This window comes from Cheilinus undulatus, linkage group 7 (assembly GCF_018320785.1).
Source record: "Cheilinus undulatus linkage group 7, ASM1832078v1, whole genome shotgun sequence".
In the NCBI taxonomy this organism is placed as follows: domain Eukaryota; kingdom Metazoa; phylum Chordata; class Actinopteri; order Labriformes; family Labridae; genus Cheilinus; species Cheilinus undulatus.
The window spans coordinates 20,955,153-20,973,202 of NC_054871.1; the positions used below are offsets into that span (position 1 = coordinate 20,955,153).

At 40.3% G+C, this 18,050-nt stretch overlaps 1 protein-coding gene across 1 annotated transcript in view; it reads right to left on the reverse strand.

The window, feature by feature from the left end:
- The window catches only part of nr5a2 (nuclear receptor subfamily 5, group A, member 2), a 90,034-nt gene that overhangs the window by 31,671 nt on the left and 40,313 nt on the right, over positions 1 to 18,050 (reverse strand). Inside the window, exon 5 of the mRNA XM_041792159.1 lies at positions 2,792 to 2,911. Within this exon, the coding sequence (XP_041648093.1) occupies positions 2,792 to 2,911 (120 nt within the window). The remainder of the gene's footprint in view (positions 1 to 2,791; positions 2,912 to 18,050) is intronic.

An 18,050-nucleotide genomic window follows, 5' to 3' on the forward strand; every position in this document is an offset into this window, starting at 1 on the left:
TTTGAAAGCAAAGAATTGGTCCGGCATTGCCTGTTTTTGCATTTCTCCATCATTTGAATTTCATGTTCACCAGAAGCAGTGTGCTATGAAAATATTAGGGATTTTATACTGAAGGCAGGCTGCCAAAATGCAAGGCCAAGCTTAACGATTCAACAGTTCAGTCCAATCGTTGTCATTTCATGTTTGCACGCATTTGTTTAGGCAACTCTTTGCGTTTGATCCCTTGACAGGATGAAGAAAAAAAGGCTTCTCGTCCCTTCAAACTCCCCCCCGAAATTTTTCATGGCCGTTTTTTTCACAGCTGTTGGTGACATAATGACACAGCACTTCAGAGGAAGACATAAAATAGGGGGGAAATCAAAATCAGATTAGCAAGTGAAGAAACATAAAGGAGTCAAAAAGTAACTGACAGCCTACATCTGTAAATGTACAGAGATTTCTTTCTTTCCAAAAAGGCAGCAGAGACCTCAGTGGGACTGACGGGAGAAGAAAAGTGGCTGCATTCAAAGCAAAAAGGGAGAAAAATTTGAACAGGTCCTAGTCAAATTTTGAATAAGAGCCCACAGGTAGCAACATTTCCACAATGCATCCAATAAACTAAAACAATATCCCTTATGAACAAGGATAAGGATGTTTTTTTTAATGCTATATCCTATAAAGTATTGCAACAAGAACTTTAGGATGAAGTGCTACAAATCAAACAGTGAAACACTGATTCATGTCTTTCATTAAACGTATTGTAATAAAATGGAAATATTTAAATACCTGACTTTTATTTAGGGCTCCTGTAGATCCTTAAAAAGTTTTAGATTGCACATGTGAAATGTAATGCCTTAAAAAGTCTTCAAAAGTCGGATTTTATCAGCGAGAGCCATTTAATTTTAGAAAAGCACATTGTCTAAGATACATTCTTTTCAAATTTTTGTTTTCTAGGAAAACTTTTTCGATTTTTATCATCTTCCTCCACAGATTGTTGTATAAATATTCTCCAGAATTTAGTGTTTGATGTTCTAAATTTCCTGAGGGAGGACCATCAGACTGCTCTCTGATTTCATCTGACCCCCCTGTGATTAAATAAACTCTGAACTGTTGTAAAACACTAATCCAGTTCTTTAATCTGGGCTACCAGGTTAAAAATCCTTGCAGCCTACCTTTATTTTAACATGTCCTCCCTGACAGAAAAAGGAAAAAAGTGTTATGCTGTTGTTTAATAGTTAAACTGTTTAGAATCAGCCCAGCACACCTTAAAAATATGTTATAATGAATATCTCCATACAGCATATTGATAGAATAGAGGTATGTTATGTTCCAGAGATCCTCAAATTTGGGCATTTATGGCCATAGACAGTTCATTAAATAAAAATGTCTCTTGTTCCAGGGCAACGAGAAATCTCACACGCCTTTCATTTTGACTGTTTGCAAAAAGTAGTATTAATTTTTCTTAGTTCAGGTCTGAAAAAGTCTAACATTTGATTTTAAAAGCATATAGGAGCTCTGTTTATTGGATAAATTCTCACTGAATTGTCATCCACAAAAGCAGAAACAAATTCAAGGATACTAAATATAACAAGGATGTTTTCTATAGAAGTCAACAAGTCAACAAATGTTATTACTACTAAATTCTTTCTGCCTGTTGTGTCCTCTCATGAAAACCTCCACGCTAACAATATTTATAAAACCGATAAGACAGAGATCTTCTAAACTAAAGAAAAAGCAAAATACAGAGCAATGATGCACAGTGCAGTGTGTTGGCTCAGTCATTATGTGACTGGTTTTTTAAGTGTGTGTAACATATGCTTTAGGTGATGCTGCTGCTGTGTTTTAAATATCCCTGGTGTTATCACTGCGCTGTCACCCCTGGCCAGGCAGAGAATAATAGGAAATAATGAACTGTTTCAGAGCCTCACACACACACCAGCACACATTTCCCTATTGCCACCCCTGCCCCAACACCAGCTGTTCATTAACCAAAGTATGCAAACGAAACCGCCGCCCTGTGCCTCCCCTGATTATCAGCTCCTCCTCCTCCTTGCAGCTCTTGTCCCGTCAAACTGCCTCATCATCTCCTTCTTTCTCCCTCTTTTTCTCTTATTGCCTCTATCTCTCTCTCTCTTTCCATCCTTCTTTTTGCTCCTCTGTGCAATGTTCCTTCTCATTCATAGTCTTCAATACCTCCTCATTTGCTTCTCTGCTTTTCTTTTGACTTCTTCTTCCATTAGTTTTCTTTAATGCTGCACCCATGCTCCATTCATGTCATCCTGCCATCCTGCACCACCTGTTAGCCCAACACTTTTTCTTTTTCTTGGCTCCTATTCCCCCTCGTTTCTTTTATTTCTCTATTAATATTAATTTTTTCATCTTGCTTTGTTTTTTTTTTTTTTCACATATTTTGTGTACATTTGGGCCAAAGCATGCTCTACATTTTTTATTTGACCATGCTTTTGTTTCCCTGTATGACAGACATCTGCTCTGCACGCCCTAAAAAGGCCAGAGTAAAATAAATAATCACACTTAGCCATATTAGTGACCTGTCCACCCACTCACTGTGGGCAAAAAAGTGCTCACTATATTACTGGCATAGCAAGCACTTTGAAAAAAACCCTGCAGAAATTGATTATCCTGGTGACATTAGTTAATATCTATAAGCATAATCTATTTTTAATGAAGCGGCGACTCCTGTGTGGTTCAATGATCAATACAGCTTTAAGGCACATGTTGAGGTGGTGCTGCTGCTGACTCGAGAGATTCTTAGTTGGTGGAAAGAAGTAAAAGAAATAGATGCAAGTCTCACCTGCTGGCCAGTGACCAATAGGATGGAGCCCTCCTTGGCATGCACCACCTGTCTGAAGACGTGGTCGAGGATGAGGAGTTCACTCCAGCAGTTTTGCAGTAGTTTCATCTGATCATCCACCTGGTGAGAAATAAACACATTAGGTCAAATTTAGAATCTCTCTGCTCTTAAAACACTGAAACAACACTCTTCTTTTATATGCAGAATGTAATAAAAGCACAAACTTGAAGCTCACTTCATGCAGTTGTATCCTTATACATTTGTATTAAAGTCTTGGTGGGCTTAGCTGTATGTATTTAAGCTCACAGACAGGTCAATCAGTTGTTTTTCATCCTGAGTCACAAAGCTTTCTCATGTGAACCTCTCCACACTTAAACACTCTGCTACGTGCCTGATACATCAAAGTTGCCAGCTTTATCTGTTTGCTCATTGCCAGCAGTTTCTGACTGATTCCACAGATGATAATGATTAAGTAGCCTATTATTTCTCTCCCACTGAATGCCAGCCGCTGGCTCCCAGGGACCCGCCAGGTGAGCTTGGGTAGCCGACGCAGGTCAATCGGTGGTTCTCTGCACCAAAACAACCCCCTCCATTGTGACTGTTAGCCTCTTCCCAGGCCTGGCTGGGTTAATCATTACTTAACATCGCCAAGCTCAGACAAAAAAGGGCCACATTGAGAAGTGAGGAATGAGGAAAATGTATGAGAGGCTCATTCTTTCTCCTCCTGTTCCCCCCTTTTTCTATCAACAAACATTGTGCTCTTTGTGGTATCACTGGGAATAATGTGTCTCTCTGGGCACACTGCGGTCTTGTGGTGATGTGGATTACTTTGTTGCAGTGTGAGAACTGTCTGTGATGTTCATTGCTAGTGTCACTTGGAGAATGTGGATCGATGTGAAAACTCTGGCACAGGCAGGTGCACCATGAAGTCAGTTTGACAGAAGCTTCTTTTAGTGCTGCCTGAATACTCAGAAATCCATCTGTTGAAGTCTGCATTGGTATTAAATCAGATGAGAACAAACTTTGCTCTGCAGACAAGAACTTTATCACCTTGTACGGCATGGCAAATCTGAAGTCTCCTGCTTGTTAATCAGGATTGTTATGTTTTCTGATTAGAGGCTGCTGTCTGTATCTGTGAGGCAGACATAACAAGATATGCGCCATAACAATGGGCTGAAAAAGCTCAGTCACACACAGTTAGAGGACATAAACAGTCTAAATAACCCAGTATCTGTCTGTTAAAATGCTATGTTTTATTTGTTACAGACAAAAGATGATAAATCTGTAAAATGGTTCTTGTTTGTTTGACTTCTGATCTAATAAAGTTTGAAGGATAAGAAAATTTGTGACCTTCAGGTTGAAAATGACAGCATTTGAGCTCCTATTATTTAATTTGAACTATTTTATGCTGTTCTGAAAAATATTTTATATGTTGTCAGTGAACATTTAGAAGAGACCTGGGCCGAGTGTTGCTGGGTAAAATTTGAAACCACAGAGAGATTAAATCCATGCTACTGAACCATCAGTTTGATGTTTGAAAATGCTGCTTTTTTTTTCTAAAATCTTTTAAATCCAAATATGGGAACATCTTAGGGTGTTCTAAATACACACAAAGAGCAGCGCTGAAAACAAACCTTTTGGGAAACTGCTTCCAGAGGGAAAGTTTTAAGAAACTCCACAGTAGTTTTGCTTAGACTGAGAAACAGAGTTAGGAGTAACATTATTGTGTGCTGTTTGATGTCATTAATGTGCAGTGTAATTCAGGCCTGCCCATAGAATTATCTGGGCCCCTGAAAAACCCAGAGACAGGCCTCTCCCGCGTTTTGATTTATTGATGATATAAATGCATGGGTGTTGGATCAGTAGCATGGGTGCTAGCATCCTGACTAACAGTTATATCATTTTGTAGCTTAAAGTGTATCAAGATATTGGGTTCTGATGTTTCAGTGACTTATTCATGCCACTTTATGACCCACTTTTATCACTTCATCATCATAAAATTTTTGCTATATTTTTTTTCTACTTTTAATCCATTTTTGATGCTTTTTAACCTCTTGTCACCATTTTCTGGCCCCTATTTTGCCTTTCTTAACCAATCTTTGCAGCTTTTATCCCAGTTTCGCCACCTTTAACAAATTTTTGCCACTCTGTAACCACTTTAACACTTTTTCTCCACCACTTTTGCTACTTTTTACTACTTGTCACCATTTTCCAGCCCATTTTTGCCTTTCTTAGCCCCCGTTTGCCCATTTTAATCACTTTTTACCCTCTTTTTTTGCCTTTTTCCTTTGCAGTTATTTCATCATTTTTCACTTAAGATATTACAGTTCCTTCTACTTTATTCTTTGGCACCCTGATGATTGTGCAGATCATGGCTTAGCTATGAAGACTGACATTACCTCTCAATGGTTTAGTCAATGTCCCTGTCATCATTGTTACATGATTAGCAGAAAAAGGTTATGCTGTTTTCAGAAAATGGGTTTACATTTTGAAAAAGGCTACACTGTACTACAGCAAAATAAATACAGTTATTTTTTGTTTCTTGTATTAGAATTGTTACAATTAACAATGATTTTCCTAGGGCCCTGTTTAGCTGGGCCACAGAAAGCCCTCACCTTTATCCTTCCCTGTTGGCGCCTTTAACGTTATTACATTCATTTTAATGGCAATGGCAGTTGTAGCCAAACTTGTGCTGTTTGTAAGTAGACTTTCACACACATACATAGCCACTCTCCCACTATGCTGATGAACAGAGATCCCTGAATGGGCTACAGAGGTCACTGCTGGGGTCATACAGTAATCCAAAAACCGCCAACATCAGTGGTTTTGGATGAGACCAAGTTATGTTGGGAAACTTGAGAATAAAATGGCCACTGCAGAGGAGCGGCATGTCAAGGACATCTTTGTCGTCTCTTGAGTGAGCTGCTTTGCCCACACAGTGAAGGACAGTCTACTGAAGGCATGCTTGCTCTTCACAACACCTTGCAGAGAGCATTTTTACATTTTTATGTGGATCAGGATGTTTTTGGGAATGTATTGTGGGTTGACAAGATTCTTGAAAATGCAAGGAAGAAAACCTCATAATACCTACCTACGTATGTGTGGATTAGGCCTTAATGTAAAGATATATAATAGGGGATATATATGCTTTGAAAGAAAGTATCACCTTCAGGAATCAATCATGTCTCTCTTATCGGTCAAATGTCACAACACAACAAAGCTTCTGTGACCTTTCCTAACATTTCTGACAGTATCATGCACTCTTTCTGTCTCCCTCCTTCTTCTCATACGTCTATTTTTTTGTGGTCCCACACTGAAGGCGTCTCACGCAAAAAATTCAAATGCCTTCATTAAAACCATCAGAAAGAAAGCTCTCAATACTGAGCCCCAATCCTCCTCTCTGTGTTTCACCATCTCCCCTGGAAGCACGTGTCTCACTGTGCATGAGTGTGTGTTGGGACGGATGGACGGGTACATGTAAGACCAGCGCTCTTCAAAGGAGCCCCCCTCTGCATGTCAGCAGTGCTGGCAAGTGTCGGGGTCCTAATCAAAGGGCTGTCCTCACTCTGCCTGCCTGGAAGCCCTTCTCTGACAAGAGGCCCGGGTCATCAAACGGGAGGGGCGGCTCAGAGGGGGCGATAGCTGCTGAGACAAGGGGCTGGGGACCCTCGCCTGGAAGAGGGGGACTGGTGACAGACAGACAGGCAGGCGTGAGGGCGGGCCAGGGGTTGGGGTTCAGTCCACTGACCTTTATAAGTGGCCGCGACACGAGCTGTTTCCCTGACAAGCTTTTCCTTTGCTCTGTCGAATGAGCAACACTCACAGCGCCTGATCTTACAAGAGACCCTCTGAAAACATGAACTTTCTGACATGGAGTCAGCAACAGCCTCATCTTCTGTTTTTACATGCACAAGTATCAAATACTGGAGTGAAAAAGCAGTCAGTGAAACACTGGCTGACATCAAGCGTCTGACAACATTTCTTAATCTGATTTATTCAGTGTGACAGAGCAAAGTTCGAAAGAGCAGTCTTTTGAACTCACCAAGAGCCACAACACAGAGAGTTTATTTAATCTTTCGTTCTTATCTCGCAAACACAGTTGGAAAACGAAGATAACGCTCCCAGTCGCTAATTTACAGTTTCCAGCAATGTTGAGTCAGAAGGAAACAATCCTGTTGTGCTGATATTCCTTTACACTTTCTCACTTCCTTATTCTACTATTGTTAATATTTTGCTAACACTAAGAACCCTGGTATTTGTTTACTCACTCTTAGTGATGGAAAGTCATAATTCTGCTTAATCCAGGCTGCATGAATGAGTTGCTTAGTTTTAGATAACCATAACATAGGAGAAAAGTTGGCAACACTTTATTTGAGTGGGCCCTAATTACCTAGTAATTTAACAGTAACAAGTGGTGTTAACTTGTAATATCTCAAGAATAATGTGGTAATTACATAGTAATAAGTTGGCATTTTACTGAGTAGAAACTTGGAAATATAATGGAAGTATTTCCCTAGTAATAATGTGTGGATTATCAAATAACTCTTCGTAAAATTGTGGCAATTCTATGGTAATTAGGTGGTATTTTACCCCAAATCTAACCCTAATCCCTACCCATACCCCATCTAGGGTATATTTTGGGTTTTTTGGTGCTAAATTAATAGGTTCTAAAATGTACTGATGCTCAACAGGTGCTTGAATCAATTTTTGTGTATTAACAATTGGCAACTGAATAAAATCTGTCTCAAGGAAACAGGTGTAAAGGGGTGCAGGTGGCCTAGTGGTTAAAGGCGCGCCCCATCTACACGGATGGCCCGGGTTTGAATCTGGCCTGAGGCCCTTTACGGCATGTCTCTCCCCCACTCTCACCCCTGTTTCAGACTCTATCCACTGTCTTCACCTATCAAATAAAAGCACAAAAATAAATCTTAAAAAAAAAGAAGAAACAGGTGTAACGTCTACACATCATTTATTTTGTGCCTTTCTTTTAGAGTGGCAGGGATCGTGTTGAGTTGGTGAGGCACCAAAATAAAGCACCAAAATCTATCTTTTAATTCAGTATATCAGATGTGTTGGTACCAGTACTATGGTGGTTTTGGATTTACATACTAATCTCTAACCCTAACCCTTACCCCCCTAATCTAAAAATAAAACATGGAAGATAACTGAATTACTCATCAAGCAACTAACACAGAAAATGATCATCTAAGAAACTGGTTTAATACCACCTTATTACAGAGAACTGCCACAATATTATTAGGGTTTGGATTAAGCTAGAGGGAAAGGGTAAAATACCTTCTAACTACCAAAGGATTACCGCAATATTACAAGGAATTACTTGATAATTAACACATTATTACAAGGTATATACTTCCTTAAAGTTATTAAGTTAATACTTGGTAAATTGCCTACTTATGATGATTACTGGGTGATTACTACCTTATTTTGGGAAATTACCAGATAATTACCACTCATTACTGTAAAATTATAGATGATTTGGCCCACTAAGATAGAGTGCTACCAAAAAGTTCAGTGAACACTGACTTTGTAAGAAGAGGAAAGCTAGAAAATACATGACAAATTCCAAACCAACTCAGGTCGTTCAATCGAAAGAAATTCAATTTTTCACAAAGAAAACTTTGGTCAGATAATTTTCGAATGAACTTCTATGAAGGTGAAGTAGAAATGTTTCCTCCTTTTAAGACAATATTGGATTTTTGTTCAGATTTTAATTTCCTGGAACTCCATGCTCAAGGTTATGAAATTGGTAGGTAGCATTTGCTTGTACAGAAGAAACATGAAAAAGGCCTTTGAGGTGAAATTCTTTCCATAACCATACATTGTTAGTCTTTTTCTGCCTTTGCTGTAGTTTAACAAACCTGTTATGAACTCTTTTCTCAAAATAGGGGCCTAAGTTTGGTTCCTAAAATAATAAAATTTGACAAACCTCAATTTTAGTGTTTGGTAAAGGTTAACTGACTGTGGCTTTACATGAAATGCGCATTTAATTTGTAGTTGAAGAACAAAATCCAGTGTTTATTCACAGAAGACTAAGTGAAAGCATTTTTCACTTTATTACTACTATAAACATAGATGATCCCAAAGTCTCCTCCCATCCTTGGATTCAGCAGGACTCATAAAAATATTAGCTTCTGAGTTCCACACTGATGAAAAAACCACACTCCCCAGAAATCACTTCAAACTGACCTCAAAATCCACATTTAAGGCTACTTTTCAAGGTGTGATCTAGTTAATAATTTAATATCATCACTAGTGTAAGGTTAAAAAAATGAGCCAAAACTATACGCAGGAACTTCTACTTGCAGCAGCCAGCGATGAAAAATACATATCCTCCAAGAAACCAATTTAACACCTTTATGATCGTTCAGGCGAGTGGGATCAATGCCAGGATCAATCGCTTAGCCCATAGCTTTTGTTCAAAACCACCGTCTAAGATTAATGGGATTTTCCAGAGAGAGAGGTAGAAAAAGAAAGCGAGTGTGGGTTAGAGGGGGAATGAAAGTGCCAGACAGGGAATGAGAGAATGAGAAAAGACTTGGGGGAAATTGAGAAAATAAAACATAGTGATTAAGAGCAGATATTCATTCCCTCCATTTCTGGGCAAATGTAAATTAATTGGAAATCGAGCATTCAGACGCTCGCTGACAAAAGTAATGTTTATTCATAGCCCCCTGCTAAGAGTAGAGCAATTATCATGGTGTGTTGAGTCAAAACAGGCCAACGTAGTCCAATCCTTTCCCCCCTTTCTTGTGGCCGGGTTTTTTGGTCGAGTGCCACGAGCATTGTTAAGCTTCGTACGTACGGCGGGCTTTAACGAGAGTACACAGCTGGATCTGATTTTAATAAGTAGTACCATTTTTGATGTGGCCTAATGAACAGATTAATGGAATCTCCTTCTGTGGAGCCTTAATGAATGGAGAGAATCACGCTATTTTTTAACACAGGGGGGAAGAACACACACACAAACACACACTCACTATTATGAAGAACGTGAGTTTATCTGCCTCAAACGACTCGTACATAAACAATAGCTGTGCCTCCATCTTTCCGTCTCCATGCTGGACCACAATCAATGCTGTCTCGGAGTACTACAGGTGAGGTTTGAAGCCGACATCAATGCTCCGCGTCTCTAGCAGCCATCCTTTGGTGCAGTCCTGTCTTGGCATCTGTTCGCCTTGAGCCAAACAGGCCCTGTATTCACCTGGGAACAAGCATTAATTCACCTACAACAGCGCCTGTTGTTCTCCGAGTGTCGCGAACACTTAATTATGCCGTGCTGTTCCAGTTCAGTTTGGTGATTTAATTGAAAAGAGTCTCAGTGTGTGGTTTCATCAGCAAAAATAAAATTCAGTTTAACTAATTGGTCATCAATGTATCTGAAATCATGGCGTGGTTGGAGTTGTCCTGCTTAGGCGCATGCAACCCATGCTGACCTGAGATCAAATCTTACCACCAAACTGTTCTCATTTTTTTTAACAAAACCAAAGGGAGGCGAATCAAAAAGTCACCACTGACGATCTTGTTTTAAATGAAGCAAATGCTTTTCCAGTCCCACTACAAATCCTTTCTGGCAGCCATAACTTTCAAAAGCCACAAATAGAGTTACATGCATTGGAAAAAAAACAACAGAGTGAGTGACAAAATCCCTGGGATGTCCCAGCTATGTGACCTAGTGGGTGGGGGAAGAGGACCATGTCTCGATTCTCTCCTCTCACAAGAGTTTAGTGAGAATAAAAGTTTTATCCCACACCTTACTTCCCCTTAAACCAGCTCCTGTTTACCATGGAAGAGAGTTAATTTGGGCCGCGATGTGATGGCTAGCGAGGTGATAAGAATGCTGGGAAAATGAGCAGGTGGCAAGAGGAGCTGCTCGAGGGGGGCTGAAGAGAGGAATGATAATACTACAGATAAGTAGCAAACCAGCTTCAGTGAACTCTGCTTCCAGCAGGACAGATCGAAGATTAATGCCACAAGAATCTGTTTCTGCATTTTTAAGGAAACCACCAGCCGTTTTTGCTGACTTATGGTAGAGGATCTGCTTAGTGAAGGTTAAACTGGCACAAAAACTTTGAGAAACTGCACAAAAAGAGATTTTTCATTGTTTAACTGGCTTGAGGATATTTTTACAACCTGTACATTCACCTAAATCATAGTTTCTTTATAGTCCATGGCACCTCAAACACTCTCTTTATATCTGACTTAAATTTAGAGCAAAATCTAAGATGTTGCTGTGTTTTCTTAAGCCTCAGTGGTTATTTTAGTCTTGCAACTTGCAAAAAACATTAGACATACTGAGAGACATACAATAAGTCATCAGACTTAACATGAGCTTTATATTCCTCACAATGCTTTGCACTGTAAATGCATGCCATCCATACATGTGACACTATGGTGTATATATCATTGTGTGCACGCTAATCAACATTTCATGTCACTGGCACCTGTTTGTTGGGCGCATGTATCTCTAATCCGGTGTATCAGGTAGTGCAGAATGCCTGTGGGTTTAACTTTGACTGAGTGCACAGAAACTTTAGACTGTTATTATGTCCCTAACCAGCCATAGAGATGCCACACACCATCTGTGAGTTCACAAAATATCACCATTGTCACCAGAAAGGCCTTGTAAGGCTTTCTCCAAGGCTTTGGAGAAAGAAAATCTCCAAGTAATGTTTAGGGAACAAAAATGTTCTTTTGGCATGTGGAATGTGAAAATAAAGTAAAAAATGTTTTTTTGGCATGAACACAATAAGGAAACATATCAATGTTCATTTTGTCAACAAAATATGTTAGTCCACTAGCTTTTCCATGAGGAGGTCTGGACTAAGAATAGCAGAAAATAGATCTTTGGTGATAAAAGCTGTGATGAAAAGTAAGCTTAGTTTTCTTCAAGGAGAGTAAAAGGAGCCTATATTCAGTATATTCATCAGTGTATTTCAAATCAGTTAACTCTCTGAGACCACTGTTGTTGTATACGACAAGAAGAGACACAGGTTAAGATAAGGTGATTAACTTTTAAACCATAAATCGTAAATACTTGCTTTTCCCTCCTGTAGCCTGCTATTGTGCCATTTTAACCACATTATCCATACCTTTGTAGCCCTCAGGGGGTGACTTTCCGGGCTCTTTAGAGATGAGATCCACATCAGTAAATCTGACATTTAATGTCTTTTAATCCATTTTTTTCTTCTGTTAGCAGCTAATGCCGTGACAACCAATGACAGGTTGTTCTGTCGTCATGTCACACTATATCAAACTGCACGTCTTTACTCTTAGATCATATGGTAGACGGCCTGAATAGTTAATGATTTAAGGAAAGAGAGCCTGTGATGTGTCCCTCTGTGTCACTGCATACAGGAACTGCTTTGAATAATGGCTCAAATAAAGGAGCAAAGAAGCGCAAGGACTTTTTTTTGGAAATATGTGAATATTTTGAGGATTTTTTGTTGTCTTTATAAGTGTCAATAATGCAACACACATATTCTTAAAGCCCAGGTTGTCCTGAAAAATGACATTTAGAGCTTAGCTGTGTACCATAGGGTTGATGTCTTACAAGCATTTTAGGACAAAAAGTCCAGGTGAGACAAAATGGGTGAAAATAGCTCAGGGCTTGAAGGGTTAAAAAAGTCCAGAAGCAGTAAATAGGTTCGCTCATATTCATATCGTCATCTATTGGAGATGTGGAAGCTGATGATATTTGTTCTGTGGTTTAGTCCTTTTGTCTAGACCAAAATGACATTCACTGTCAAATCTCAACAATAGAAATACATTTCTCTTTTTTACTCACTTCATTTAAGTATTGAAAACTGGTCAGAGAGACTGTCTGCCCTTGATTACACTGCCAGTAGAATAGCTTTTTATCCATTGTTAACATCTGCAAAGACTACAGCTTATGTTTTTCTTTGAGGAGTTCTTTCTTATTGCTATCACTAAACATAAAGAATCATCTGAATGCAAACCCTTTTTTGTTTTTCTTATGGTTACAGCTCCTCAAAGAGTATTTCTATATCACCGTGTCACATGTGATTCCTGTGCTTTAAACAAGTTTCTCTGACTGTCTTTTGTCAAAGACATTTAGGCCAAACTGTGTCTGTCTCTATTATTTTCTACACCCTTTTAGTCAATCTGTTTTAAATGAATCTGTGAACAATGATACATTGAAACTTACTGTTTGACTGAGAGAAGAGGCTGCTTCACACAAGTAAACGAACACTTGAACGTGTTTGTCAGGAGGATTCTAGTGTGTGCCAACATCTGATCGATACCGCCGCAGCACTGAGATTGATTGGTTCCCACGGTGACTGCATTAACAGAGTCTGGAGGTGGACCTTTGACCCTGTGAACACTCTGCTTTCGATTGGCGATGCTCTTCTCCCCTCTAGTCATCTTCACATCTTCTCATCGGCCCTCACATCCTGACATTCTTCTTCGTCCCAGGCATCGTTTAAAAGGGAAAACAAAAACTCAGCCTGTGATTGGGCATGCTGTCTTTTCCCTCCGTACCCCCTTTCATCCTAAACTGCATCCTTTCGTAGGGAGCCTTTGCCAGACGTGGAGGAAATGAGACATGCCCCTAATACGGTCTTCCTCCTCTGCTTGGGGTTCCCATAACATAGAAGCCATGTAAGGCCAGTACAGACAGGAAATGTAATCCGTGTCTTTTGCACAAACCATTTAAGAAAGAAATATATGAGCTTAGTAGGTACAAGGCTGACTATTTTAAGCACAATTCTAGTCATAACACCCCCCCCCCAAAAAAAAAAGAAAAATCCTGAAATTTGTGGTGTTTGCCTGCTCCTGATCAAGTCAAAGCCCCCCTGAGCCTGTCAGGAATACACTCTTATTCTTTTTATTTGAGTCCAAGACTAATTTCCCTAAGGAGACAAAAAGTGAATCATGTATTTTCTCGTCTGATCTTATAGTCTCATCTCACCCCCTCCAATCCTGTATTGTGTCATCTCGTCTTGTCTCCTCCCATCAGATATCATATTGCATTGCAGCTACTATCATATGTCTCATATCATATCGTATCGTCCCGTCTCAAACAGCCTCGTCTTGTCTCGCCCTATTCCGTCCCATGTCATATATCTCGTATCATATCGGCTCATATCATATCGTATTGTCCCGTTGTATTTTATCATAATTTCTGGTCATATTGTACCTTATCTTCCCATTTCCCATCCTGTATCATCTCACGTGGTATTGTGTTGCCTCACCTCATCTCTTATGGCATAATCATTTTGTCTTGTCCCATCTATTATTGTTTAATATTGTCTCGTTTCGTCTCATCTCGTCTCATCTTGTCTCCTGTCCTGTCCTATCCTATCCACACCCCTCATTTCATTACAGAGCCTACACCAAGACAGCCAGATGAACATGCTGATTGCCCTCCATATTTGTTTTACTCTGAAATCATACTCAATCACGCACATTTCTGTGAGATCTTATCTCTCTGGAGTCCCCACTGAGACATCTTAACCACACATGGCAGGTGTATGGTCCAGCGATCAGCCTTAATTGTCTAGAGTAAGTTAGAACTGTCTGTGTTTTTCCACATCGTTAAAATCAGTGAAGATTTGAAAAGGTTCATAAAGCCAGTCTAAGTCAAACAAACACACATCTGTGAGAATCCACTTAAAGTGTGCCACTTCATTCATGAGGCAGGAAAAACAAAGTATCTCTGTGGGTCTGTGTGTTGCAGCAGGATGAGCGTCTTGCTTTCTCAAGGTCACTGACAATGGTAATAATCCCTTTTATTCTCCATCTGATATTAGCACGGGGATTTGAGGATAAACCAAGCACACTCAAACTTTCGTATTCTGTTTTTACTTGATGTATAAGCAAATGAAAGGTAGCAAAATCAATAAGGCAAGAGTACAGACAACTGAGAGGCCAGATAGCAGTTTCCGTGGCTGTTTTTGCATGCATGCCGTGCTTATTGTTTGCTTTGGCTGTTTTATTTACTGGATATGTAGAAAATCTGACATTTTCAGGCAATTTCTGCACCTTTTATAATTTTAATGGCACATTTAATACATGAGAAGTTAATTTAAATCATCCACATTGAAGAAATGTGAGTTTCCCTTCACCTTTTTAAGATCATAAGTGAGAAACTACTAAATTAAATGAGGCTATGGGAAAAAATAAAAGTAATGTTGCCTTATTTTTGAAGAAAGTTAATCCATTCCATGAGTGCATGGCTTAGAGGGAAATACTTTTCTTTTTGAGAGCTATTGTTTTCAGGATACCTTTAGATGTGGACTTCCTCCCCCTACCACATACACACACTCTCATACTATCTCCATCTCCCACACACAAACATACGTGAAATCTCAGGGCTTAGAGCTAAGAAGCTATCAACTAATTATCAAAAACACAGAGAGGTCCTAATCAATTATTCACATGAACATTAGACCGCTAATACAGATGCAGCCCAGGGAACAGCAGCTCCCAAAAGTAACCCTTCCTCCTTCACTCCAACACATACACACTGATGCAATCATGTAAAAACCTACACATACAAGTGCATGTGCAATATCTATACCTGCACATACAGCCCCCCTGTACACTCCCTTCCCGCCACTCCACTCCATCACAGACAGAGAAAATGCATGCCGTCCAAATGAAAATGAGTTGTGCAAGCAGACTGTCTGTGAGGTTCCTGGCTGGGAGGTACTGATCATAGAACTCCTATTGATCCATCAACACCCCCTCCACCTCACCCTTCCTCCTGGCACCTTACAGACTCCCTGAGCACACACAAAAACACACCAAGAGCTTAATATACCCAGCGATTCCTGAGCATTAAGCCCCAGCCATTGAATTTTCATGCCGTGCAATCATTATTTGAGTTAATGCTGCAATTTATGACTGTGTGTTTGTGTGCAGAGTGTGACGCTGAGGTGAAGGGGGTATAGAGTAAGGACAAGGGGAGGTGAGGGCATATGCATGCCGGTACTGGTGCAGGTTCCTCTGATTGTGTTGGCAAAAGTTGGGTTTTGCAATATATATTCATTAAACAAGTCTGTTACATGAGAAGAAAGAGAGGATTTTGCACATGGGTGTATGTGTTTGCATGGGTGTGCGTCTGTGGGATTCTCATTGACAGATTGTCTGGCCGTCTGTGCGTTAGGAGGAAGAGAAGACAAGAAAGAGAGGAAACAAAGAAGACAACAGGCTAAAGGTTCCCCTCTTTTGTATTATTTAGAACAGCAGACAGTCCTCATTAACTGTCTGAGGCACATATATGCAGTATACCTTAACGCAGCTTGGACGACCCAAGCTGTTTTAAAATGCAGAGACTGATGCAGTGATGCTTTCTGTCTGAGAGAGCGGGGGAGACGCACATTCCCATTAGCGTTCGGGATGGGTGTTTTTTTTTCCTTTTTTTGATGGGGTTGGTGAAGGGGGGGGTTCGGTGGTGGATTTCAGAGCAGACAGCTGTAAATCCAAACATGGCACAGCTCCAGAGATCACAGGGATCACAGCCCTTGATGCACAAATTAAATATCTGAATTAACTAATTGAGCATTTCCGGAGCTTGTGTGATATGTAAACAGTGGAAGTACGAAGAGGACGCTGCATCAAAACCACAACGCCGCAGAACAGATGGAGCCCTGCCTCTCCCTGAAGTGCATCTCCAGGCCTTGTCTGACATGAATGCATCTGTATTAAGAGAAAGACGTCTCTGTGTAGCGCTGCTGGAGCAGAATAAGGCCTAGTGGTGCTGCTCCTGCTGATGGGAAGTGCAGTTCAACATGTGGCCTATAAAAGTTTTGGCCTAAGGGAAGGTGAGACTGCGGCTTGCACCTGAAAACTCTGTCTTGTTTTGTCTTTTGTTAAGCTTCTCTGGTTCATTTCTAGGGGTTTAACAGTGTTGTCGACACCTTTCTCGGCAAGTCTGCTTTCAGCCTATTTGGTTTATTGCTCATCATTGTTTCAGCTTGCTTGAAAAGCCTCTTTTTATCCCCTCTGAAAGGGCGCAATCCATAAAGAACGCAGTCTGTAATGCCTATTATTAGTGCCATGCCTTTATTTCACATGTGTGGAATCATTTATCCCCGGCTCGTGCCAGGTCTGCAGTTATGGCGTTTTGGGAGAACCGAGAAAGAGACTGACAGATTGAGAGGTGAGGAAGAGGGGTAATAAAAATAAAATAAAATAAAAAACCAGTAGAGCGAGAGCAAAAATTAAAACCATAAGAGTAGGGAAGGCTTAGAGCAGCGACAGGGAACAGGTGTCTTTGTCCTACTTTGCTGGTTGGGCTGACGCCATTTTTCTCAGCCGGGTCATTGTTTGGCGTGCGGCCCCATTGAAATTTCTTGCTCGTCGTCACAACACAACCACAATGTCTAGTGTTACCCCTGTGAGCTGCGTGCATCAGTCATCACTGTGCAAATTCAATCACCCGCCTTCCAAGCTGAATATAAATACCCCTCATCTCTTTAAGTGTAAAACTAGCCGGCGAGCTGTCGACTCAGCTCCACCACTGTCTTATCTATTGTCTCCTGGACCTCAGACCCCTCCTCCATGCTTCCCCACTCTCTGTCCAGAATAGACAAGCTGTAAATAAGCATCAGAAATAGACATTGGGGGACAACTGTTGACAAGCGGGTGACGAAAGCAGCAGACATGGGCACAACCTCCAGGCAGGCTGGATTACACACAGATAATTGAGGCCACGCAACATCGGAACATAAGAAGCTGTGGGCACTTTGTGCCTTTTTATTACCTACTTTAGATGAAGCGTTTTTCAGTTTATGGAGCAAAACCTTTTTAATAAGATGTTTTCTATTACAAACTTCTTCAAAAAGAGAATAATCAGCCTCTAAGATTCCTCACTTAAAAGCTAAATCCTACTCTTGATATGATTGTGGTTGTGCTGTCACATTCTTTCTAATATTCACTTTTCAGTCCAGTTTTTCAATCCAGAGCTCACATAGCTTCCACACGTGTAACACAAAAGCTGTCATGTTTTCCTATAATAGTCTATAATGAACTGATTTCAAAATACCTGTTGGTTTCATTTATCAAAGTGAATCTTTTGGGGGTTTTTTTTACCCTTTTTAAAGCTCTGTGTGCTTTGGTGCTCTCCATTTTTCTAACAGTGAGCTTCATTAGAGTGTAAAATAGGAAGATAAATGAGCTGACAGGTTTGCATAGTTTAGTGTGGTGAGTTTAGTTTAGAGGTTGAGGGTCGGCGTAAGGCTGCAGCAGCCACACCTCGTCCCCTCTGACCTCC